This window comes from Medicago sativa, chromosome 4 (genome assembly GCF_051527215.1).
Source record: "Medicago sativa cultivar Bolivia chromosome 4, Bolivia_mono, whole genome shotgun sequence".
NCBI classification, from domain to species: domain Eukaryota; kingdom Viridiplantae; phylum Streptophyta; class Magnoliopsida; order Fabales; family Fabaceae; genus Medicago; species Medicago sativa.
Window position 1 is genome coordinate 31,208,615 of NC_140752.1, and position 24,690 is coordinate 31,233,304.

The 24,690-nt window shown below is 38.1% G+C and overlaps 2 protein-coding genes across 2 annotated transcripts; both read left to right on the forward strand.

Annotated features, from left to right (window-relative positions):
- The first annotated feature begins 3,145 nt into the window (after positions 1 to 3,145).
- LOC146927764 (annexin D5-like) lies at positions 3,146 to 4,715 on the forward strand. Its single transcript, XM_085707117.1, has 5 exons — positions 3,146 to 3,196; positions 3,301 to 3,399; positions 4,015 to 4,302; positions 4,383 to 4,472; positions 4,647 to 4,715. The coding sequence occupies exons 1-5, from the start codon at positions 3,146 to 3,148 to the stop codon at positions 4,713 to 4,715; spliced, it is 597 nt and encodes a 198-aa protein (XP_085563243.1).
- Positions 4,383 to 6,019, forward strand: LOC146927765 (uncharacterized). The gene is made up of 2 exons (XM_085700979.1): positions 4,383 to 4,472; positions 4,647 to 6,019. The coding sequence occupies exon 2, from the start codon at positions 4,725 to 4,727 to the stop codon at positions 5,895 to 5,897; it is 1,173 nt and encodes a 390-aa protein (XP_085557105.1). The 5' UTR covers positions 4,383 to 4,472; positions 4,647 to 4,724; the 3' UTR covers positions 5,898 to 6,019.
- The last annotated feature ends 18,671 nt before the right edge of the window (positions 6,020 to 24,690 follow it).

Below are 24,690 nucleotides of genomic sequence, written 5' to 3' on the forward strand. Positions count from 1 at the left end.
ATACTTAGACTTTTTCTTTGCAAAATAACTAATTCCACCTCACATTTTTCCAAATCTTATGCCCTTGAGGCCTCTCTCTCTTATTCTTGAAAATTCCATTTTCAAACTTAAAATCAATCAACAAAAACAAAAACATTTTTTGGAAGAGAAGTACATGGAGTTTGATCCCTTAAAAGGGTATATAGGCAAGAAGTCAAAACTTCTCCAAGTCCAATAAAACAAAAATTCAAACATCTTCTTCTCCCTCCAATTCTTCACTTAGTAAACTCTTAGGTGTAAATATCATTTTTCAAATAGCATTTAAAAATAAAGCGCGCGCGTAGAAAGTAAAGACGGTTCCTATAGGATACTATAGTCGTTATGGGTGCCTAACACCTTCCCGTAGCGAAAACAACTCCCGGACCTCGATTCTCAAGGGTTTTGCTTGTTTTTTCCCTTCCCAAGAAAAAATGAGATATCAAAGGTTAAAAAGGTTCAAACGTAATCAATGTTTGACACCCGAAAAACCAAGATAAAACAGCTGGCGACTTCACTGGGGAGTTTCGAGAGTTACGCCTAGTCTTTATTTTCACGCTTGCGCTTTTGTTTTTACTTGCTTCTTTTTGCTTTCTTATGTGAATAAATGTTTAAATTCTTGCATACGTGTGGGGGTGAGAATATCAAAAGTCCTACACCCGGACTGAGTGAACTTAGGATTTAGGGGGGATATAATCGACAATTCATTCCGAGGGTTGCCTCGTGTATTGGATTATACGATCAATCCCACATAGCTGAGGCATTTTGGGGGTGATGTTGTCGGCGCGTGTTTTCGCGTTTAGGCACTTTACTTCTAATTGTTCCATGACGCTATGAACCGTAGATAACCGAACCCATCCATGGCCATTTACTAGGATGTAGTGCGGAGGCTAAACCGAGTGTTGTCTCGAATTTTAGTCGTCGCGCGATACTACACTCAAGTTAGACCTTCTTACGGATAGTCATGGAGCGAGTGTTTGTCTCGTGACACCATGATATACGTCGGAGAGGTTGCGACTTGGGAACTTTTAGAACCCGGTTACTATTATCCAAAGCCCTAGATTCACCGGACACCGTGTCCACCCATGACTCCTTGACTTTGAATTTCAACCCACCATGTTTTCTCCGCACTTGAACATGATCATGCATACATGCATACATGCATACATGCATAAACTCTTTTTCCATGCATTTGTCGAAGGGCTTAGACGAATTGAATTTGTAAACATTGTAGGAATGGGGAAGACTAAGTCCTACAAGTTCAAGGAAGTGGATTTGGCTAGTTTGAGTGATTTGGCACTCAAGATCAAGGATCCGACCGGTTTCCGACATCGTTACGGGGCCTTACTTACTCTTCTCCGGAATAATGTGGATGAGAAGCTTGTGCACACTCTAGTGCAATTCTATGATCGGGACTATCGGTGTTTCACTTTTCCCGACTTTCAGTTAGTACCCACACTGGAAGCTTATTCTTGCTTGATGGATCTATCTATTGCTAAGGGGGTACCACTAGTACAAAAACCACTTATTAAATCAAGGAATTTAAGTGGGAAGCTATCCACATGATTTAAAAAGTTAGGTGTAAGGGAAGTTTTTAACTTCAAATGATATTAAATAGGTTGACCCCATTTAAAAAAACTATTTATTATAAGTAATATAAGCCAAACTACATAGTTCCAAAACCAAATCGTCCATCACGAGTAAAAGCAACAAAAACTTCCCTTTTCCATTCTTTCTCCTCCATCGTACAGCTCCAAAGCTCAAACGAACTCAATAACTGTGAAATCCAATCGAACTCAATCACTATGAAACCCAATCGTGAAACCCAAATCACCTGAAACCCTAATTGTTTCAACTAGCTTCTTCACCGTCTCTTTTCAACTAGCTTTCAACAGATCCAAACCGTCCATCACGAGTAGCAACAAGTTTCCTGATCATGTTCATCGCAAGAACTCATCCTGTACCAGAAACGAAGCAAAGCCAGTCCAGATCGAGCGTGAAAGAGAAGAAACGGAACCGCCTTTTCCTTTTTTCGAATCAACAAACGATCCAGTGAAGTAGAAGAAGAATGAAGTGAATAAGCAGAGAAGATTGAAGTTTTTCCGTCGCGAGTTTTGCTATCTCCGATTTGTATAAGAGGTAACATTTTCGCACACTTTCCAATCTGTTAGTTCCGTCGCGTTCATGATGTTTTGTGAGAGTTTTATTTGTGGAAAAACCGTTTGGGAAGCTTGTAGATCTAGGTTGAATCTTTGATGTTTGTTAGAATTTGTTTGCGGATTCGGATAGAGGAAAGGGAAGCGGTTGTCATGATGTAAAAATTATTCTTCATCTTGCTTCAATCGTGTTCTGAAATTTGATTTTCGTTTTTTTTTATATTTTCGTTTTTTTGTTCTGAAATAAGATTTTCGTTTTTTTTTTTGTTCTGAAATTCTTTTCAACTAACTTCAATTGTGTTTTCTTTGATCCCACTGTGTGATTTTCGTTTTTCAATTCTGTCTCAGCAGAATTGTGTTTTGCCAAACATAATCTAACAAAACTGACTTGAGACGTGAGGGTTGTCCCTCACTTTATAACTGTTGTTCAGCTATATCCAAATCATTACAAAATTGAAACTATTGTATTAGACAGTGTAATTTTCTCGGAAAATTGAAATATATGCTGCTCCTAGATCTACATTTTTTATCATACTATGACGAGCTAGGGGAAAATGTACTTTGGAAATTTGTAAGAGAGTAAAACTCGAATGGTTTCATATTTGACAAGAGATAATAAAATGTGATGCATGGTGCTCAAGTATGCTTCGAATTTCATTTTATATCTAATTTCATTTTAGGAAAAAGTGTAATGTGATATCTGTATGATTCTTTGTAAAAAGAGATTACTTATGAGTCTAATGATATTCCATTCATGGAACCATTTTTTCCATTCTAATTCTATGGTTTTACAGGATTTGGGTGTGACACAACTGCTGTGATCAATATTCTTGCTCATAGAGACGCTACACAGCGTGCCTACCTCCAACAAGAATACAAAAACACATATCTTGAGGAGCTTTCGAAACGCTTAGTTTCAGAGCTGAAAGGAAAATTAGAGGTACTAATTTACTTATATAATAGCTTATTGTAGAATGCAAAATCAATCATTCCAACATAACATTGAATTGAAAGTTCTTACAAAAGTAGATAAAGTTTTCAATAATTTAGAATTGTTTTCTATGAATTTTCTACTTATTGCTTTTTGCGTAATGTTTCATTGTTTATCTTACACTTTTCTATTTATCAGACTGCAGTTCTACTTTGGTTGCCTGACCCTGCAGCACGTGATGCAGAAATCATTAGAAAGTCGCTAGTTGTGGACAGAAACCTTGAAGCGGCCACTGAAGTAATATGTTCGCGTACTCCATCCCAACTACAATATCTAAAACAGTTAAATCATTCAAAGTTTGGCGTTTATCTCGAGCATGAAATCGAATTAAACACTTCCGGGGATCATCAAAAGGTGAGGTTTCTATGTGTAAATGCCGTTTATATTGAGTATGACGTTGAATGAAATCCCGCTAGGTGGGATCATAAAACAATTTTAGCTTCTCTTGTTGTTCTTATGTGTGGATTTTAGGTATGAAAAACATTAGCTATCATATCACAAATTAGTCACATTAAGGGTCCTCCTTTTAGTATTGTTTATGGTTCGACCCATTCGAGATTGGTATAAAGATTAGGTGCACATGCACTAGTTCTGTGATTCCGAACCATACGAAAACTAAATTTACAAAACATTGAAAACGTAGCTTTTTGAACTGAACTGATTATATGTGAACAAAACTGGACCAAAATGCTATTATTAACTGATAAGTAGGTCTGTTGTAAAAAAAACCAAAAACTGATCCAACTCAAATATTAGAACTGTTAAAAAACTGGTTTAGTTCGTTAATTGTCAGTCAGCGTTCGGTTTTTTTCGTAGCGGTTCAGTTTGCTTCTGTTTTTTGTTTTCGAACAGTTCCATCCCCTATCATCAAAGGAGCTGTGCAACAACTGTAAACTAACCGCTTTATGTAAAAAACTTGTTAAGATCTTACTTAGGTATTTAACCACCCCTCGACATGAAGGCCTCGAGCTTAATAGAGAAATTGCTCAGAAGGATGCAAAGGTTCTGTACAAAGTGGGGGAAAAGAAACTGGGAACCGATGAAAAGACATTTGTCCAAATATTCAGTGAACGGAGCAGCGCACATTTGGCTGCCGTCAGTTCCTATTATCATTACATGTATGGTCACTCATTGAAGAAGGTAACTTGATCACTTTAATCCTATCAATTCAACTTCATTTATCTATTGAGATATCGAATTTCAAGTTAAATTCATATCAGGCAGTAAAGAATGAAGCATCCGGGAATTTCGGTCTCGCACTATTGACAATAACTGAATGTGCTACTAATCCAGCAAAGTATTTTGCAAAGGTATTCATTCATCTTCACTTCAACTTCTATTTTTTAATATTATTACCGATGTTTACATGTCAGAGTTGTGTACGGTGTCAATGTTTCATAGATTAGTAATATTATAGAACCTTTTAAACTTCTAAACTTTCAATTACACAAAATTTGTATATTCACACTTTTGCCTCGATGCAGGTGTTGTATAAGGCGATGAAAGGTATGGGGACTAATGATAGCACACTCATAATGATAGCACACTATTGACTCACAGGTATGGGGACTTTCGCGGGACCTGAGAATCTTCCTACTCCTTTGGTCATTGCCCGTGATCTTCATCTCAAGACCACCGATGTCTCCAAGAATCTTGTCACTAAGGCTCACATCCGAGGGTTCACTTTGGAGTATTTACTTGAGAAAGCCAACCTCAAAACCACTTGTCAGGACACTCTCGAGGCTATTCTTGCACTACTCATCTATGGGCTTATTCTCTTCCCGAATCTTGATGACTTCGTGGACATGAATGCTATTATGATCTTCCACTCCAAGAATCCGGTTCCTACCTTGCTAGCCAACACATACCATGCTATTCACGATCGATCCGGCAAGGGTCGTGGATACATTCTTTGCTGTGTACCTCTCCTCTATAGGTGGTTTATTTCGCACCTTCCGAAGTCTTTCCATGATAATCCAGAGAATTGGACTATTTCACAGAGGATCATGGCTCTCACCCCTAATGAAGTGGTTTGGCTCACTCCTGCTGTTAGAGTCAAAGAAATTATCTTCGGTGGTGGAAAGTTTCTTAATGTACCTCTTCTTGGTACCCGGGGTGGAATCAACTATAACCCGGAGCTCGCCTTGCGACAATTTGGTTTCCCGATGAAAGAGAAGCCCATCTATGTTGCTACATCTCCTTACTTCTTCCATTACTCTAATGCTCCCACGGGAATAAGAGAAGATTTCATAGAGGCTTGGTCTAAGCCTCGGAAGAAAGAGGTGAAGCACATGGGTGTGAGGTCCGGTATTGCTCATGAGGCCTATACTCAGTGGGTGATAAATCAAGCCGAGAAGATTGGCATGCCTTACCCCGCCATGAGATATGTGTCTGCATCTATCCCAACCATGCCTTCGCCTCTACCTCTGCCTACTCAGGAGATGTATCAGGAGCATCTAGCTATGGAGAGCCGAGAGAAGCATCAGTGGAAGACTAGATACTATGAGGCTGAGAATTTGATCATGACTTTGGATGGAAAAGATGAACAGAAGACTCATGAGGTTTTGACATTGAAGAAAGAGTTGGCTAAAACTCGGAAAGAAATTGAAGAAAAGGATAAGTTGCTTATGAGAGATTCCAAGAGGGCTAGGGGTGCCCGTAATTTCTATGCCCGATACTGCAGTTATGAGTCCGAATCTGAGTCCGAGGATGATGCTTCCACTTCCTATGCTTGAGGATTTCTGTTTCCTGTTGTTATTTCCAGTTGTTATTGTTGTTTTACATTTCAAAGTCTATCCCTTGGCTTAGTATTTCGAAGGGAATTATCTTGTAAGACTTTGTGATGTTTGATTGTTTTGTCTGGTTTTCATGTTTCAATTGTTTAGTAATGTTTACAAATTTCTAATTTGTCTAAAACCCTTCGATAACACAAAAAAGAGTCTTTTTTCATATGCATTTACACATCTCATGCATCATATGCATTCATTGGTCACAAAAGACTTCCCTCGTGCTCATTGTCTCCTGGTTTTTCCGCCGCAGTCTGAAAAGTGGCTTGTGCTCGTAAGGTTTACCAACCAGATAGAGTTCATCAAACAAGATTATACAAGAGAAGAAACATGGCTAACTTTGAAGAAGAAAATGCTCAGCTCCGTGCCGAATTGGCTGCTATGAAAGAAGACTTGGCTAAGGCTCATGACACTATGTCTACTCTGATGGCTGCACAAGAACAACCAGCCACATCTGCTCCAGCTTCTACTGAAATGATTCCTTCTATCCCACTGTCCACTGTGGTTTCTGATGCTCGGTTTGTTATGCCCAATGGACGCCCTTATGGACTCTCAGCTTTCTATGCTCCTAATACTGCGGCTGGTATTTCTGGTATTGGCAATCAAGGACAGATTCCTGTGACAACCTTTGCTTCTACATCTACCTCTATGCCTCAAGTGACTACTGTTGTTACCGATCCTATTGTACACACCGTGCAACAGGTAATCGATGTTGACACTCCGCGTGGACAATACCCTAAAATGGAGGCTATGAGAAAACAGTTAAGAGAGCTAGCTGGAGAACTCCGTGAGGTCAAAGCTAGCCGTGGGAACGACGTTTTTGCTAAGGCTCGTGATCTATGCCTAGTATCCCGATTTGAGATTCCTAAGAAGTTCAAAGTGCCAGATTTTGACAAATACAATGGAACTGCTTGTCCACATAGCCATGTCATTCGGTACGTCCGAAAAATGGCCAACTACGCAGATAATGATGCACTGATGATCCACTGCTTTCAGGATAGTTTGATGGAAGATGCGGCAGACTGGTACACTGGTTTGAGCAAAGACATTATCCATACTTTTGAGGAACTCGCTGCTGCTTTTGAAAATCACTATGAGTTTAACACCCGCTTGAAGCCAAATAGGGATTCTCTTAAGTCTTTGTCTCAGAAGTCAGATGAAACCTTCCGTGAATATGCCCAGAGATGGAGAGGGGCAGCTGCCCGTGTTTCTCCTCGGCTTGATGAGGAAGAACTGACACAGACATTCCTGAAAACTTTGAAGAAGGAATATGTTGAAAGAATGATAGTCTCTGCTCCAAATAATTTCTCCGACATGGTTACCATGGGAACTCGCCTAGAGGAGGCTGTCAGAGAAGGTATCATTGTTCTTGAAAAGGGGGAATCTTCAGCTAGTGCACCTAAGAAGTATGGTAATGGCCACCATAAGAAGAAAGAATCCGAAGTAGGGATGGTATCTGGTAACCAGTCTACGGCTGCTGCTCAGTTACCTCTGCCCTACCAATATATGCAGTACTCTCAACATCCTTTCTTCCCACCGTTCTACCAGCAATATCCTCTGCCACCGGGTCAACCACCAGTGCCCGTTAATGCCATTGCTCAGCAGGTACAACAGCAGCCTCCTGCTCAACAGCAACAACAGGGTCCTCGGCCCAATACTTATTTCCCACCAATACCAATGCGGTATGCTGATCTGCTCCCAACTCTACTTGCTAAAGGCCACTGCGTCACCAGACCAGGCAAGCCTCCGCCTACGCCATTGCCTCCCAGGTTCCGATAGGATCTCACATGTGAATTCCATCAGGGCGCTCAAGGCCACGATGTGGAAGGTTGCTATGCTCTGAAGTACGTTGTAAAGGATCTAATAGACAGAGGACGGTTGACTTTTGAAAATAGTGTTCCTCATGTTCTTGACAATCCACTTCCAAACCATGCTACCGTTAACATGATCGAGGCTTTCGAAAGAGTTCGTGTTCCTCAAGAAGTTCCCACTTTGGATGTCCGTAATGTTGCTACTCCTTTGGTGCCACTACATGTCAAACTTTGCCAGGCTTCTTTGTTTAATCACGATCATGCTTCTTGTTCAGAATGTCTTCAAAATCCCATAGGTTGTTGTGTGGTGCAAGATGATATACAGAGCCTAATGGATGATAAACACTTGATTGTCAGCGATGTTTGTGTGATTGTGCCAGTGTTTCATGATTCTCCTGCTGGAAGGGTATCTCAGACAAGGGATGTTGAACCCTTAGTGATCAGGTTGCCTGGCCCAGTATCTTATGCCTCTACTAAGGCAATCCCTTACAAGTATGATGCAACTATGATTGAGAATGGGGTAGAAGTGCCTCTGGTATCCCCAGCAACGGTTGATAACGTTGCTGGAGAAATTACAGCTCTGAGAAGTGGAAAGGTCCGTCCACCCTTGTTCCAAAAGAAGGTGGTTACACCTGTTGCCGTAATAACTCCACCAGTTGCTCCTCCTGTTGACAAGAACACCGGCCCATCAGGCCAGTCTATTGAAGAGTCTAATATGGACGAAATTCTGAGGCTTATTAAAAAGAGCGATTATAAGATTGTAGACCAGCTGCTGCAAACTCCGTCAAAAATATCCATCTTGTCTCTGCTCCTGAGCTCAGAAGCTCACAGGAAAGTGTTGATGAAAGTACTGGAACAGGTCTATGTTGATCATGAAGTCTCCGTGGATCAGTTCAATGGAATAGTGGGTAACATTACTGCTTGCAATAACTTGGGGTTTGGTGACGATGAGCTCCCCGAAGCAGGGAAATACCACAATTTAGCTTTACATATCTCAGTGCACTGTAAGTCTGACATGATATCCAATGTGCTGGTGGACACTGGATCATCCTTAAATGTAATGCCTGAGTCTACAGTTGAGTCATCATGGACTCTCTCTGAGGGGAAGTAGCTATTTGGTTAAGGCTTTCGATGGATCTCGCAAGGATGTTCTTGGGGAGGTAGATCTACCAATTACCATTGGTCCTAAGACGTTTCAGATCACTTTCCAGGTCATGGACATCAATGCTTCTTACAGTTGTCTCCTCGGAAGACCGTGGATTCACGATGTTGGGGCAGTAACTTCTACTCTGCACCAAAAGCTCAAGTTCGTGAGGAATGGTAAGCTTGTCACTGAAAATGGTGAAGAAGCGTATCTGGTTAGCCAAGTGTCATCTTTCTCTTGTGTTGAAGCAGGGTCCGCTGAAGGGACATCATTTCAAGGCTTGACTGTTGAAGGTGCAGAGCCCCGGAGAGCTAGTGCTAGTATGGCTTCATTGAAAGACGCCCAGAAAGCTGTTCAAGAGGGGCAAGCTGCTGGCTGGGGGAAAGTGATATAGATTATGGAGAATAAGTGTAAAGAGGGCCTTGGGTTCTCCCCGACCTCAGGCGTTTCAACAGGAACTTTCTATAGTGCGGGGTTCATTAATGCTATTGCTGAAGATGCTGCTGAAATTAGTTGTGTGCCTACGTTTGTTGTACCAGGAGGCACTGTGAGAAATTGGGAGGCCATTGATGTTCCTTTGGTCATGCATGCTTCCATGTAATGTGTCTTGTTGCTCATGCTTTTTTTGTTTTCAAAATAACAATCCTTTCGCTCTGCCCAAGGCGAAAGTGATATCCTTGTAAGGGCATGTTTGTTCCGGCATTGCCGTTATCAATAAAAGTTGTCGTCTTTTCCGCGACTCTTTGTTTTTGTACTTTTTAGTGCCTTTTTCTTGGAAATAATGGTAATGCCAGAAAAAAACCAAAACATCTGTATTTTCTTATTAATTTCAAAAATCTGCATGAAAAAACATTTTTCTAAAATCATCCCAATCATATTATGCAGATTGAACCATAATAAACCCGTTGAACACAGTGACCCTATGGTTCCTCCAAATTTTGAATTCCCCGTATATGAAGCTGAAGATGAGGAGGATGATGAAGAGATACCGTATGAGATCACTCGACTGCTTGAGCAAGAAAGAAGAGCCATTCAGCCTCACCAGGAAGAGATTGAGCTTATCAACCTGGGTACTGAAGAGAACAAACGAGAGATCAAGATTGGTGCTGCACTTGAGCCAGAAGTGAAAAAGAAGAATACTGAGCTTCTCCATGATTATCCAGATGTCTTTGCATGGTCCTATGAAGATATGTCGGGTCTAGATCTCAAGATTGTGGAACATCGGATACCGACAAGACCTGAATGTCCTCCTGTCAAACAAAAATTGAGAAGATCCCGTCCAGACATGACTCTTAAGATCAATGCTGAGGTGCAAAAGCAAATTGATGCGGGCTTCCTCATGACAGCTGAGTACCCTGAGTGGATTGCCAACATCGTACCAGTACCAAAGAAAGATGGGAAAGTTTGAATGTGTGTTGATTACAGGGATTTGAATAAAGCCAGTCCGAAAGATAACTTCCCACTGCCTCATATTGATGTGCTTGTTGACAGTACTGCCCAATCCAAGGTGTTCTCCTTTATGGATGGTTTCTCAGGCTATAACCAGATACGGATGTCACCAGAAGATAGAGAAAAGACGTCCTTCATCACTCCGTGGGGAACATTCTGTTATAAAATGATGCCGTTCGGCTTGATAAATGCTGGTGCAACCTATCAAAGAGGTATGACTACTCTGTTTCATGATATGATTCACAAAGAGATTTAAGTATATGTTGATGACATGATTGTGAAATCAAGTGATGAAGAGCAGCATGTGGTGTATTTGAAAAAGATGTTTGAAAGATTGAGAAAGTACAAGCTGCGGTTGAATCCTAACAAGTGTACATTTGGTGTAAGATCTGGAAAGTTGCTAGGCTTCATTGTCAGCCAAAGAGCCATTGAAGTTGATCCTGACAAAGTCCGAGCTATCAGAGAGATGCCGGCCCCTCAAACTGAAAAGCAAGTCAGAGGTTTCCTCGGACGCCTGAATTATATTTCAAGATTTATATCTCACATGACCACTACCTGTGGACCAATTTTCAAATTGCTCAGAAAGAATCAGCCTGTAGTATGGAATGATGAATGCCAGGAAGCTTTTGATAGCATTAAAGAATACCTGTTGGAACCACCTATCCTTGTCCCGCCAGTGGAAGGAAGGCCTTTGATTATGTACCTGTCAGTGTTAGATGATTCTGTGGGTTGTGTTCTCGGTCAACAAGACAAGACTGGAAAGAAAGAACATGTTATCTACTATCTGAGCTAGAAGTTCACCGACTGTGAGACTCGGTATACAATGCTTGAAAAGACTTGTTGTGCTTTAGTTTGGGCTGCCAAACGCCTGCGTCATTATATGGTGAATCATACAACTTGGTTGATATCCCGAATGGATCCAATCAAGTATATCTTTGAAAAGCCTGCTGTTACTGGAAAGATTGCACGTTGGCAAATGTTGTTGTCTGAATATGATATTGTGTAAAAAGCTCAGAAAGCAATCAAAGGAAGTATCCTTGCTGAGCATCTTGCTTGTCAACCTCTTGATGATTACCAGCCGATCAAGTTTGATTTCCCTGATGAAGAGATTATGTATCTGAAAGCCAAAGACTGTGAAGAGTCACTGGTCAATGAGGGGCCAGATCCCAATAGCAAATGGGGATTGGTATTTGATGGTGCTGTCAATGCTTATGGTAAAGGGATTGGAGCCATTATTGTAACTCCGCAAGGGCACCACATTCCTTTCACTGCTCGAATAACTTTTGAATGCACGAACAACATAGCTGAATATGAAGCATGCATCTTGGGCATTGAAGAAGCCATTGACCTGAGAATTAAGCACCTTGACATCTATGGAGACTCTGAACTTGTTATTAATCAGATAAAGGGTGAATGGGAGACTCATCATGAGAAGCTGATCCCTTACCATGACTATGCAAGACGTCTGTTGACATACTTCACCAAGGTTGAGTTGCACCATATCCCTCGGGATGAAAACCAGATGGCTGATGCTCTTGCTACTTTGTCTTCCATGTTTCGTGTGAATCACTAGAATGACGTGCCCGTAATCAAGGTGCAGCGTCTCGATAGACCCACTCATGTGTTTACTATTGAAAATATGCCAGGTCAGGCTGATGAAGATGTGAATGATGGAAAACCTTGGTACTATAATATCAAACAGTTTTTGCAGAATCATGAATATCCACTTGGTGCTTCCAACAGGGATAAAAAGACCCTGAGGAGATGGGCTAGCAGATTCCTTCTGGATGGAGAAATCCTATACAAGAGGAACTATGACATGGTCTTGTTGAGATGTGTTGATAAACAAGAAGCTGAGAAATTGATGCATGATGTACATGACGGCACCTTTGGGACCCATGCTGCAGGTCACACTATGTCAAGAAAACTGTTAAGAGCCGGCTATTACTGGATAACTATGGAGCGTGACTGCCATAGACATGGCAAGAGATGCCACAAATGTCAAATCTATGCTGACAAGATTCATGTGCCTCCGCATGCTCTCAATGTTATATCTTCCCCATGGCCTTTCTATATGTGGGGCATTGACATGATCGGGAGAATTGAACCAAAAGCTTCCAATGGACATCGTTTCATTCTAGTGGCAATTGACTACTTCACCAAGTGGGTTGAAGCTGCTTCCTATGCAAATGTAACCAAGCAAGTGGTAGTAAGGTTTATCAAGAATAACATCATCTGTCGATATGGTGTTCCCAACAAGATCATCACTGACAATGGCTCCAATCTGAACAATAGCATGATGCAAGCTTTGTGTGAAGAATTCAAGATCGAACATCACAACTCTTCTCCTTATAGACCTCAGATGAATGGTACAGTTGAGGCCGCTAACAAGAATATCAAGAAGATTGTTCAGAAGATGGTCACTACTTACAAAGACTGGCATGAGATGCTACCTTTTGCCTTGCATGGTTACCGTACTACAGTGCGCAATTCAACTGGGGCAACTCCTTTCTCTTTGGTATATGGTATGGAAGCAGTTCTACCTCTGGAAGTGGAGATTCCATCTCTTCGAGTGATCATGGAAGCAAAATTAACTGAGGCTGAGTGGTGTCAAAGTCGGTATGATCAGTTGAATTTGATAGAAGAGAAACGTATGGATGCTATGGCTCATGGACAGTTGTATCAAGTACGAATGAAGAATGCCTTTGACAAGAAAGTCTGACCTCGAGAATTCAAAGAAGGTAAACTTGTATTAAAAAGAAGAATAAGCCAGCAACCCGACCCAAGGGGCAAGTGGACACCTAACTATGAAGGTCCTTATGTTGTCAAGAAGGCTTTCTCTGGTGGTGCTTTGATCCTTACACACATGGATGGTGTTGAACTTCTGAATCCTGTAAATGCCGATATAGTCAAGAAATACTTTGTCTAAAGAAGAAAAGAACAGTGTGGTAGGTCGAAAACCCGAAAGGGCGGCCTAGGCAAAAATGCGCTTCCCGGTGGATCGAAAACCCGAAAGGGCGATCCAGGCAAAAGTTAGGGACAAAAAAATGAATATGAAAAAGCTCGCTGAGATTGTACGCAACTCAGGCAAGAATGAGCGTCTCGATGAGCCGAAAACCCGAAAGGGCGGTTCATACAAAAATGAGATTGACAATAAAAGACAAGTAACTATATCTAGCAAATCACCATCACCCCTTGGGGCATCTGCAACTGTCAATGATCGTCTTCATCAGAAGCTTCTGTACTTGTGAATTCAAAATTTCTATGAAATGTAGCGATCATCGTGTTCAATGTACCACCAACCAATAAAATTACCATTTTCCAAGCTTTGTAAATCTGTGGGGTCATGCCTTTGGCTGACTTTCACTCTTCTACATCAATTTGAGCCTGTGCTGTTGTTTGAAACTCTACTTTCTTTCTACTTTCAATGCTATATACAAAATATTTTCTTTCTATTTGACATTGTCAATGTCTGAAACACACATTTTTGAAAATTGAAAATCTTCTTCCATCTATTTTGAAAGCAAACCTGAGCAATAGTGTACATTTCAGTGAAACATGCATGACTAAATGAGTGTCAATGTCCATTTCAATACATGTTACAAGCAAGATGTTCCCCAGGGTGATCTGTGGTCAATGGCAAGAATGAAAAAACAGAATGAAAGTAAAAAAGAAATGAAAATGAAAAGCTCGCTAAGTCGAAAACCCGGAAGGGCGGCTTAGGCAAAAATGAGCACCCCACTGATTGACAACCTATGAAGGCAATTCAGGAAAAAATGGGGCAATGAAAAGAATTTATTCCCGGTGAATCAAAAACCCGAAAGGGCGGTTCAGGCAAAAATGGGATTGAATAATGAGAAAGGAAAGAATGAAATAATATGAAAAGCATTGACCACAGATGCAGGTATCCAATATTTACCCATCACTGACACGCCTAGCAATGGCGACTTGTATCAAAGAACCTTCCGAGGTCCCTCTTCTACAATTTTGTATGTGATATTGTACACTGCTCCCAACCATGGTTTCGATACGTCTCTCAACGACGGTCTCTCCAAAGAGGATTTCCTGTGTGTATATGTTATAGCACGAGCCACCACGTGCCCAATCTTCTAATATCTTGTCTGTCTCTGCGAAACTTCTCTGCCAAATTGTAAACCAATCATGCATTTCCAAGCATTCATACATGCATAATCATGCATTCTATGTGCCTATACATTTGATGATATTGTTATACCATACATACATGTTGCATTTTCAATCTCAAATTCCAATTCAACTCAATCTCAACTTTCAATTCAATTCAATTTCAAACTCTCAATTTCAACTCTCCAATTCAATGTCTACGTCCCTGTTAAACTCTCAATTCAACTCCATGTCTATGTTTATGCTTGGGTCTCTGATTATTTTCAACCTTCAATGTCTCTTTCAATGTCAACTCTCAATTCAACTCAATACCTCCGTCAATGCTAATTCACTCTCAATTTGCTTTTGGGCCAACAATAATGGTCATGTCTATATTCAAATTAAGTCAATGTCAGTCTACCCTCAATTTGTATCCTGCTATATGTCTTGTTATTGGTCAAGTGGCTAGTTCGATCCAAAGAACAGCTTGTACCTGCTTACATGCCTATGTTTTTGGTCAAACGACAAGTTCGATCCAAAGAACAGTTTGCACCTATTTACATAGTGATCAAGCAGCAAGTTCGATCCAAAGAACAGCTTGTATCAGCCTTTTGTGTATGTCTCCGGGCCAAACAGCAAGTTCGATCCAAAGAACAGTTTGTACCTGCCTATCTGTTTGTATCTTCAATCAAGCGACAAGTTCGATCCAAAGAACAGCTTGTATCTACTTATATGTCTATGTCTCCGGTCAAGTGACAAGTTCGATCCAAAGAACAGCTTGTACCTGTCCTGTATTTCTATTCCCAGTCAAGCAGCAAGTTCGATCCAAAGAACAGCTTGTACTCACCTTCTGTTTGTATTACATGGTCAAGTGGCTAGTTCGATCCAAAGAACAGCTTGTACCTCCCTTTTGTCCCCTAGCTTGTCTACCTTGTTAATGTCTTCCTAAACCCCCAGTGATATGACATGCTTTGTAGACTCCAGTTGTTTGTCTTGCATTCATAATCGAAATGTTGCATGGCATTCATGTGTTTGAAAATGTGAGAGCGTATTTTTATGTCCAAAAACAGTGCAAATGTTAATATTTAAGTATCTTCGTCCCGCCAAGTCAAAGACTTCGTCTCTTGACCCTCCGGACAAAGAAACTTAAATAGGGGCAGCTGTTATACCCTAATTTTGGACCTAAAAATACTTGCTCAAAATGTTTTTCTATCTTTGATATGTGTCTATTACTCTTGAAAGATTGTCAATTTGCTATTATTTTACACTGATATTTTACCCTGCTTTATCTTCCAATTTTGCCTGAAAAATCTTTTCAAACTGTGAATTTGTCTATGTCTTCTTACATTTAAAACCATCCAAATGTTTTTCTTGCATATCAAGTCATTTTGAAGTTGTCTCTGATCAATTGCATGTTTCTCTGCACTTTATTTCAATATTATTTGCAAAATTCATAACAAAGGGTTATTTTAGTCAATTCATGTGTCCAACTTCATTTTAATCTCTGAAATTGCCTCTGAGCCATTTCAAGTTGTTTGTATAGGTCCTTGATTTAATTCATGTCAAAATCCATTTTAAAAATTGCATCTGAGGCATTTTGAGTCAGTTTAGTCCTTAAGGGCATTTTAGTCATTTCCAGTGTTAAAACTCTGTTTAATCTCTAAAAATTGTCTCTGAGTCTTTTCAATTGGTCTGAATAAATTCTTGCTTCTATCCCATGTTAAGATCCATGTCAAAAATTGCATCTGAGTCATTTTGGGTCATTTTAGTCCCTAGGTGCATTTTGGTCATTTCACACAAATTTTGACAGAGAGAGGTTACTTTGAAGTACCTCATTTATGTAATTGGTTCATTTTAGTCCATTTTGTGTTTTTTATTGGTTTCACTTTACGTTTTTTTCAATTTACCAATTTTATTTCAATTTTATTATTAATTGCATTTCAGTCCTTCAAGTTTTAAAAATTGCACTTAAGTCCTTTTCTTCCATTTTATTTTTCTTTTAAAGACTTTTTCAATTTACATTTTTAGTCCTTCAAGTCTCATTTTTTTGTTTTTAGTCCTTTTCCATAATTACAGTTTGGTCCTTTGAGTCTTCATAATTGCAGAAAGGTCCCTAAGTTCTCAAAATAGCAAGGCCGAGCCATTTTCAATCCAAGTCCAGGTGGCACTATCTCATTGGTACAGAATCACACATGGCAGCTTATAAATAGCCACAACAGTGCATTCCCATTCAGATTTCGCCACATCACAAACACATTTCCATTCCCATTTTCCAGAAAAAACGAATCAAAGTCTCAAATTCACATGAATTTCATCAAGAACACATGAACCAGAAACCCTAACCGTTTCCAATTTCATCAATCTCGAACGAATTCATCACAAAAACACACCAATTCACAACAATTTTCACACTGATCCATCACAGAATAACCAAAAAACTCAGAATCAAACCAAGAACACAAAGAACAATCCAAAAACCTAGAATTCCAGAATGCAAAATCAAGATCAAATGCGACGAATCCAGGATGATTCTCAGTGATTCATTTACGAATATTCATCATTGAATCATCTTTCCTGCAATTCCAGTGCGAATCCACCACTGGTAATAGTAGATTCAAACACGATCACAGGAAATCAGAGAAGGAGAAGAAGAGGAATTGAATCAGTGAAGAAGAGAGAAGAGTATACCGATTTATTTTCGGTTCAACTTACCAGAAGCTTTCACGGATCCTTTCGTTCGAATCTCCCAAATCAAATTCAGGTAAACACAAGAGACCTTCTCATTTTCATCGTAAAAGTTCACTGAAGGTCCACAAATGTAAATAAACGGTGAATCGAAGTAGGTTAACAAGTCCTGAGACTTGTTCGTTTGAAAAAGATTGAAAAAGATTGAAAAAGTTTCGAAGCCAAACCCTAAGATGTAGATCTACGAAGATTCACCATTTATTCTTCAAATCTAAGTTCATATTTGAAATCAGCATGAAAAATAGAATAGATTAGGGTTTGTTGCATTTGAATCGGTGAAAGTTTCAATCTCGTCGGAATCTGGAAGTGACGGTGGTTTGGATGAAGATTCCGGCGGAATCATGAAGATTCCGGCCGATCTTCATCTTCTCCGACCAGTTTCTTTCAGAAACCAGTGAGAGGGAGAGAGGATCAGGCGAAGCTAGTGAGAGAAGGAGAGAGTTAGAGAGGGAATGAGAAGAGAGAAATGAGTTGAACCGGTCCACAAACCCTTATATAGATAGTTGGACCGGTTCGGTTCAGTTTTGGTTCATCTGTCTTTGCATCCTGGCCGTTGGACCTAGGGTTTGATCCATCTGGATCAATCCTACGGCCTCTGTTGCTTCCTGAGATCCAAATCCATTTCCCCTTTGGGCCTGGGCTTAGGTGTGCTGTGGATTTCGTTCTTGCTTGTATTTTTACTATTTGAATACTGTGTTCTATTTTTTGCGCCCCCTGCTTGCCCAAAAAACTTTGTTAAAAATCCTAGAAAGTTTCCTATATGTTTTAATGTGTTTCTTGATATTTTTGTGATTGTTTTACGTATTAAAAAATGATAAAAAAAATATACTTGATATCACTTGTGATTTGTTTGTTTTTCTTGTGAATTTTTTACTATGTTTTGATATGATATTTTGTCAAGTTGACATTGACATTTGATGTGCAATCTTGTGATATGTTTGTCTCTAATTTGGGTCCCTTCTTTACTGTTTGTGAATGTAACTTGTTGATTTCTTGTGTTGCAAGTTATGTGGATGTTGCTTATGAAGGTTAAATGCCAAATATGTCTAAAGTATATCATGATTCTTGATTTGAATGTGTCCTTATAATTCTCATATTATTGATTGTGGTAAAAACCTTTGAAAATTGTCATGATAGGGGAATTATAGGTCATATACTTGTCTTGATATTGTGATAAATTTTAGATATATCTTGCTAAGAGTTTTGTCCCCTTTTTGTGTTAAGTTTTTGCTACTTTGTTTAAAATTTCTATCCTATTATGCCATGTTATGTTACTAACCCTCTCATCCATGGTTCATTCATAGCATTCTCATCCCATCCCTCTAGATTTAATTTTCTTGCAATTTATATTTCTTGCAAAGAATTAGGATGTAAAGACCTAGGAATTTTGTAATTTTCTTTATGTTTTTAACTTCTTGCAAGACCATAGCATGTAAACTAGGGCATATGTAAAGGACAATGGACTCTAATGATGTACACCGACACATGCACACATATCACATGGTTACTTTAGATGAATGTTTAGGGAATGTATGCTTTAGATGTATGCTTAGGAATCGCGATACTTAGAAAAATCCTCTTTTCCAAAAAAAATATGAACAACTTCACTCAAATATTTTTCTAAATAAACTTTGGGATCAAAATCCCATTGATTTTCCCTTTATCTTCTTAAACAAAAATCTTAATGAATTTTAATCATACTTAGACTTTTTCTTTGCAAAATAACTAATTCCACCTCACATTTTTCCAAATCTTATGCCCTTGAGGCCTCTCTCTCTTATTCTTCAAAATTCCATTTTCAAACTTAAAATCAATCAACAAAAACAAAAACATTTTTTGGAAGAGAACTACATGGAGTTTGATCCCTTAAAAGGGTATGTAGGCAAGAAGTCAAAACTTCTCCAAGTCCAATAAAACAAAAATTCAAACATCTTCTTCTCCCTCCAATTCTTCACTTAGTAAACTCTTAGGTGTAAATATCATTTTTCAAATAGCATTTAAAAATAAAGCGCGCGCGTAGAAAGTAAAGACGGTTCCTATAGGATACTATAGTCGTTATGGGTGCCTAACACCTTCCCGTAGCGAAAACAACTCCCGGACCTCGATTCTCAAGGGTTTTGCTTGTTTTTTCCCTTCCCAAGAAAAAATGAGATATCAAAGGTTAAAAAGGTTCAAACGTAATCAATGTTTGACACCCGAAAAACCAAGATAAAACACCAGTAGATTTGATGGAACAAAATCTCCATTGGTACGCATGATTCCTACACTAGAAACTCTGAATTTTCACACACTTCACTCGTATTTCCCAGAAAATCACCCTGCACAAGTTCACTCGTGTTTCCCTGAATTTGAACCAGGCTCTAGATGCCAATTATTAGTGCATCAATTGTTTCTTGCTTTGCACTCAATCACAATTTTGAAAGATTAATGGAGGAAGAAGAAGATGAAAGTAGTTAGAGGATGTGAAGGAGAGAGAATATAGTATTGGAAAGTTGTTATTGTTTCATTGATTGATGAATAGAGAAGTTACAAAGTATTTATATACATAACTTAGAGAGCAAGTCTTATATAACCAACTAACAGACTTATCAAATTGTAAAGCTAAACAAAATTAACTCTACTAAACATGATTATGGATTAATAACAAACTAATACATTCCATGATCTAGAAAGAAAATGTAAAGCTAAACAAAATTAACTCTACTAAACATGATTGTGGATTAATAACAAACTAATACATTCCATGATCAAGAAAGAAAAAGGTGAGATGAATATTTTTTATTTTTGTTGAAGTAAATAGATCTACTATCATTAGATGTTAAGGCTAAAATATTATAAAAAACATGTGAAAAAAATACCCACTCCCAAGACATCGAAGCGAAGGCCAATAAAACAAGAAGCAGTAGGAAGAGTTTCCAAACTTAGCCCTTCTGTCACTAGTGCCTCTCCTGAATATGAGATACGATATGGATACGATACTGCACCGATACGTTGATATGAGAAAATTTCAAAAATCAAGATACGATGCGGCTGGGATACGTTAATAAAAAAAATTATATAATTAAATGTACAACATAATTATAACCATTTTTTTAATATGCAAATATATTAACAAACAAAAGAAACCAGTCATAGGCTCGTAGCACATCAACATAAATATAAATAATATTGACGATTAAGAGAGTGATGATTAGTCAATTACATACACAATATATCCCAAAAAGAGCACCATAAGTGCTATACTATATCCAAAAGGAACATTGTTAGTGTTATACCATATCGATCCAAAAAAGAAGCACTATACTCAAGAGTCAAGTTATTTTAGTTAACATTAATTGGGAATTATTGGGGCAGGTATAGGTGCAGGATAATTATCGGATACTTTCCTGATACGTATCGGGAAGTATCGGATAATTATTTTTTAAAAAAATAAAATTTAATTTTCGGATACTCTTCTGATACGTATCGCGAAGTATCGGGCAGATATCGGGCAGAGGATACGATACGTCATCCATTTTGAAGTATCGTGGCTTCGCAACCTCTTACTGATATTCTTCACCACTTGCCAAAGTGAAATGATGAAAGAAAGAAAACCCAGATCCTTAAGCGAAGGAAGCTTGGACAAACTAAAGGAAAAAGGAAGGGGACTTTGTCTATTTTATCCCTTTAATAATTAGAGAAATGTGAACGAGTGTCCCAGAGCACTCTTTAAGATCTTTAAATGGTTATTTTGTATGAAAATATGTGTAATCAATGATTTGGAAATCGAAATATTTGACTTTTTTATGAAATAATTTCTTCTTTTAAAATCCTTAAAGAGTGTCCTAAAGATACTCGTTAACAAGACCCTAATAATTAACCAAGTTTATCACCAAATTTGCACTTAAATAATTTCCCGTCTGGAAATTATTTGTAGAACATTTTTAATTTTTATTTTCAAAAATAGAGGCATAGCAAAGAACTATGACCTCAAAATATATTAAACCAAAGAGAGGAAACAAAAACAAGCAGGAGGACTAGGCCAAGACCTTTTAAAAAAGATTGGAACCTATAGCTTGGAGAACCAAGCTTATCACTAATATACAAAGCATTCAAGAACAATGGAACACTAAGCCAAATAGCTCCATTTAGCTCAGCAATGAGAGCATTCACACACCATTCAATTGTTCAACAAAGCAACATAAAAAGTCAGCATTGTGATTTCTAAAGAGACCTCCACATGAGGATGACATGGAGGTAGCAGCTCCAACTGTGTTACATTTAATCCAGGAAGTATAGCTAGAGTATTAAACTCCTGTTTAAATTCCTAAGAAATTTTGATTTTGTTGAATGATAAAACAACGGATGATTTTACCCTATTTAACAAACACATAACTTATACTGGAATTTTTCTACGAAACTTTCATATAATATATTCCACACTAAACAATTAGATAGAACATATGTAACTCACGTTATATATGTCCTCCTTTCAAAGTTTCAGGTTCCACATTCGATTATGATGTCAATTTCAATGGAATAATTTATTTTTTTCACAAAAAAAAAACATCTAAAAATATACAAATTCTAAACGACTAGACAATAATTTACAAGTCCATACTAATTAATGCATATTGCGTGCCTTACATAAATCATCCAATATGTCAATTTTTAATTCCATTTTTAACCGACCTCATTTTTTTTAAGAAACTAAATTAACTCATCCAATTGGCACCAGAGAGAAGGACCACACCCCAATCTCAAGTCAATACCACTAGGTCAACCCAAGTGGATTTTTAACCGACCTCATTATCTTCAAACTTAATGAAGCCTGCTCAGTAATAGGAAAATATCTCTTTGTGAAATTTCAACCTATTGGTAATTTGATATGTCTCATTCATTCCATAGCTGTGATTCATTCTTTAGGATGCTTGTTCCTGTCATAGTTTTTTACTGTATTCAACTCATTAATTCCAAGAACTTCACTAGTTGCAAAGTGGGAAATAAAAGATAAAAGAAAATACAAATAACAATATCCATCAACTAAGAGTACAAAATCCATAACAATAGCGTCCGTGAAAATCAAAAAATAAAAGTAAAATTTATTGGATGCTAAAACAATAACCCAATCACAGCTTGTCCAATTTTATAGAGTAACATTATGGGAACATCTCTCAATCACATATACATTGGGCAGTCCAGGGAGGGGGAAAGACTAATATATAAAAACACTTTGGTTTAAGAGGAAACATGCACATATCTTTCGGACAATCGGAATCTTGAAAGCATTTAATAACCGCTGCAAAGAAAAAAGAGGATAAACGTATGATACTAAAATGGATAAAATATTATGTCGTAACTAAATAAAAATTTCTTTTGAGGGAAACTATATAAGAAAATTAAAAAAGGATAAAAACGCATACCATTAACGTTCATTGCAACATTAAGTAGGCAAAGGAAAATAGTCATAACATAAATAAACATGACTACTTCAGTCGTATTTTCTAACCGTTGCATCTATATAATATTCTATGGTTTTGTCACTTAATAACATATAAAGCCATCGTAAATAAATAAATAAAATATAAAGTCTATCTCCTCCTAACATACCTTAATTATTTTTAGCGCTTATGGATTTAAAAAAAAAATTAAAATTAGAATCATTATTAAATATCTTTTAAGCACATAGAAATGTTGCATTTGTCCCTTTATCACACTTGGTCAATGTGTGACATAAAAACTTAGCCATCATAATTCATTATTATTTTTACCAATGTTCTTTAATTTTACAACCTTTCATGAGAGAAGAGGGGTAATCATAAAAAGAAGAATACTATAGTTGGTGATTTGGTTGGACCTGTTAAGATGGTTTGATGGATGAGATCCGTTGCGTAGAGGAATTGAGCTTTACACCGCCTGTTGCGAGTTCTTCTCCATCGAATAGGGATGAGGTACATGTCGTGCTCAGACGCCTAATTCAGTAAGAGGTTCAAGGGAGAATGTGGCTATATTTTATAGGCAAGAAATGTCATACCTGACCCAAGACTAAGCATAGATATATATATATATATATATATATATATATATATATATATATATATATATATATATATATATATATATATATATATATATATATATATATATAATGGATAAGTAAGGTTTCGGCTGTCAAGCTTTCACATGGACAACTCTCCTTAAGGGGACTGGTGTGACCATTGAGGGTGGTATGTAGCATGATCTCCGGATTGGTAGGTAAAGATCTCTTGGTCCGGGCCATAATCCAGTGGGATTTAGGGCGTATCCATCATATGGTGTCACTTGCTTCTGCGGTTCGAGTCGGACCTGAACCTAACTGGATTGGGCCTTGGGCTAGTCCAAAATAGTTGCCCCTAAGCTATAGGTTGAGGGAGTCATATTGTAGCTTGATTAAAGTCTCTAGAATGACCTATCTTTTGGGATGAGGGTCTTGCCGGTCTTTGTGGCTTTGGACTTTATGGAGTATCTGGTGTTTCCCAAAACACTAGTAGTATTTAAGGGTGGAAAGATTAAGTGCAAGTATACATTGTCCAAGTTATAGTATAAAAAGATATCGATCTAATAGGGATTAAGGAAGTATAGCTTCCTATTAGCTTTCAAATAGAAAACTTGTTTATAAGAAAATAAAATAAATCATTTGTCACAACAGTAAAATAAAGATAAAGGTTTGGGAAAACAATTAAATAGACTTAGAAATTCTCAAAGATAAAAGTGTGGTTTAAACAAAGAATCAGTTATGACATAGCTTTGCTACGATCTACAGGGCTATAACTTTCTATGGATTCCTGGCAACCCGATAACCACTAGGAGGTGTTTCACTCATCCTTCATGTTAAGCACGTGAAGTCATCCTATTAAAGTACACTTACATAATCTTAACACGCAACATTGCTTGGTTAGGTCATCACCATTTTCCACCGAAGTAGTACATGTTGAGCCATTTTCCTATGACAAGAGTCCTAGTTAGATCTCAACACTTATAGGCTATTCTAAGATCTAGTACTCGTGCAAAATAGTCTCTCTTGTTCCTGCCACCTTTCGGTTCATAAGGACATAACTCATATCAAACAAAAAATTTCCATTCCCATACTCTTTTGGTCTCAGGGAACTATAACATCAAAAGTAAAAGAGATAAAGTTTCACTTTTAAAGGTTTTGAGGTAAAACAATTTGTTTGAAAGAAGCGTGAAACTGTAGCTTTATAAATCCTAAGAAAAGAATATCATCACCTCATCATGTCTAAACCACAAGAAGAGGTTTAGCTCATAATGAGCTTAATCACAAAGATGAAGGTGAAATACAATATAAATGAAAACATGAAAAGCTAAATTAGTAGATAAAATATATCTAGTAATAGATTACAATTCAAGAAGGAAGTAGGTGAGTTTGAAGCATCACCCAAGTAATCCTAACTCTAAATCACTCAGAACTACCACTCATGCTCATCTATGGAGA

Coding starts and splice junctions, on each gene's coding strand:
- LOC146927764 (XM_085707117.1), top strand. CDS start 3,146: ATGCAAAATCAATCATTCCAACATAACATTGAATTGAAAGTTCTTACA. Junction 3,197..3,300: donor AATTGAAAGTTCTTACAAAA/GTAGATAAAGTT, acceptor TCTATTTATCAG/ACTGCAGTTCTACTTTGGTT. Junction 4,473..4,646: donor CAGCAAAGTATTTTGCAAAG/GTATTCATTCAT, acceptor GCCTCGATGCAG/GTGTTGTATAAGGCGATGAA.
- LOC146927765 (XM_085700979.1), top strand. CDS start 4,725: ATGGGGACTTTCGCGGGACCTGAGAATCTTCCTACTCCTTTGGTCATT.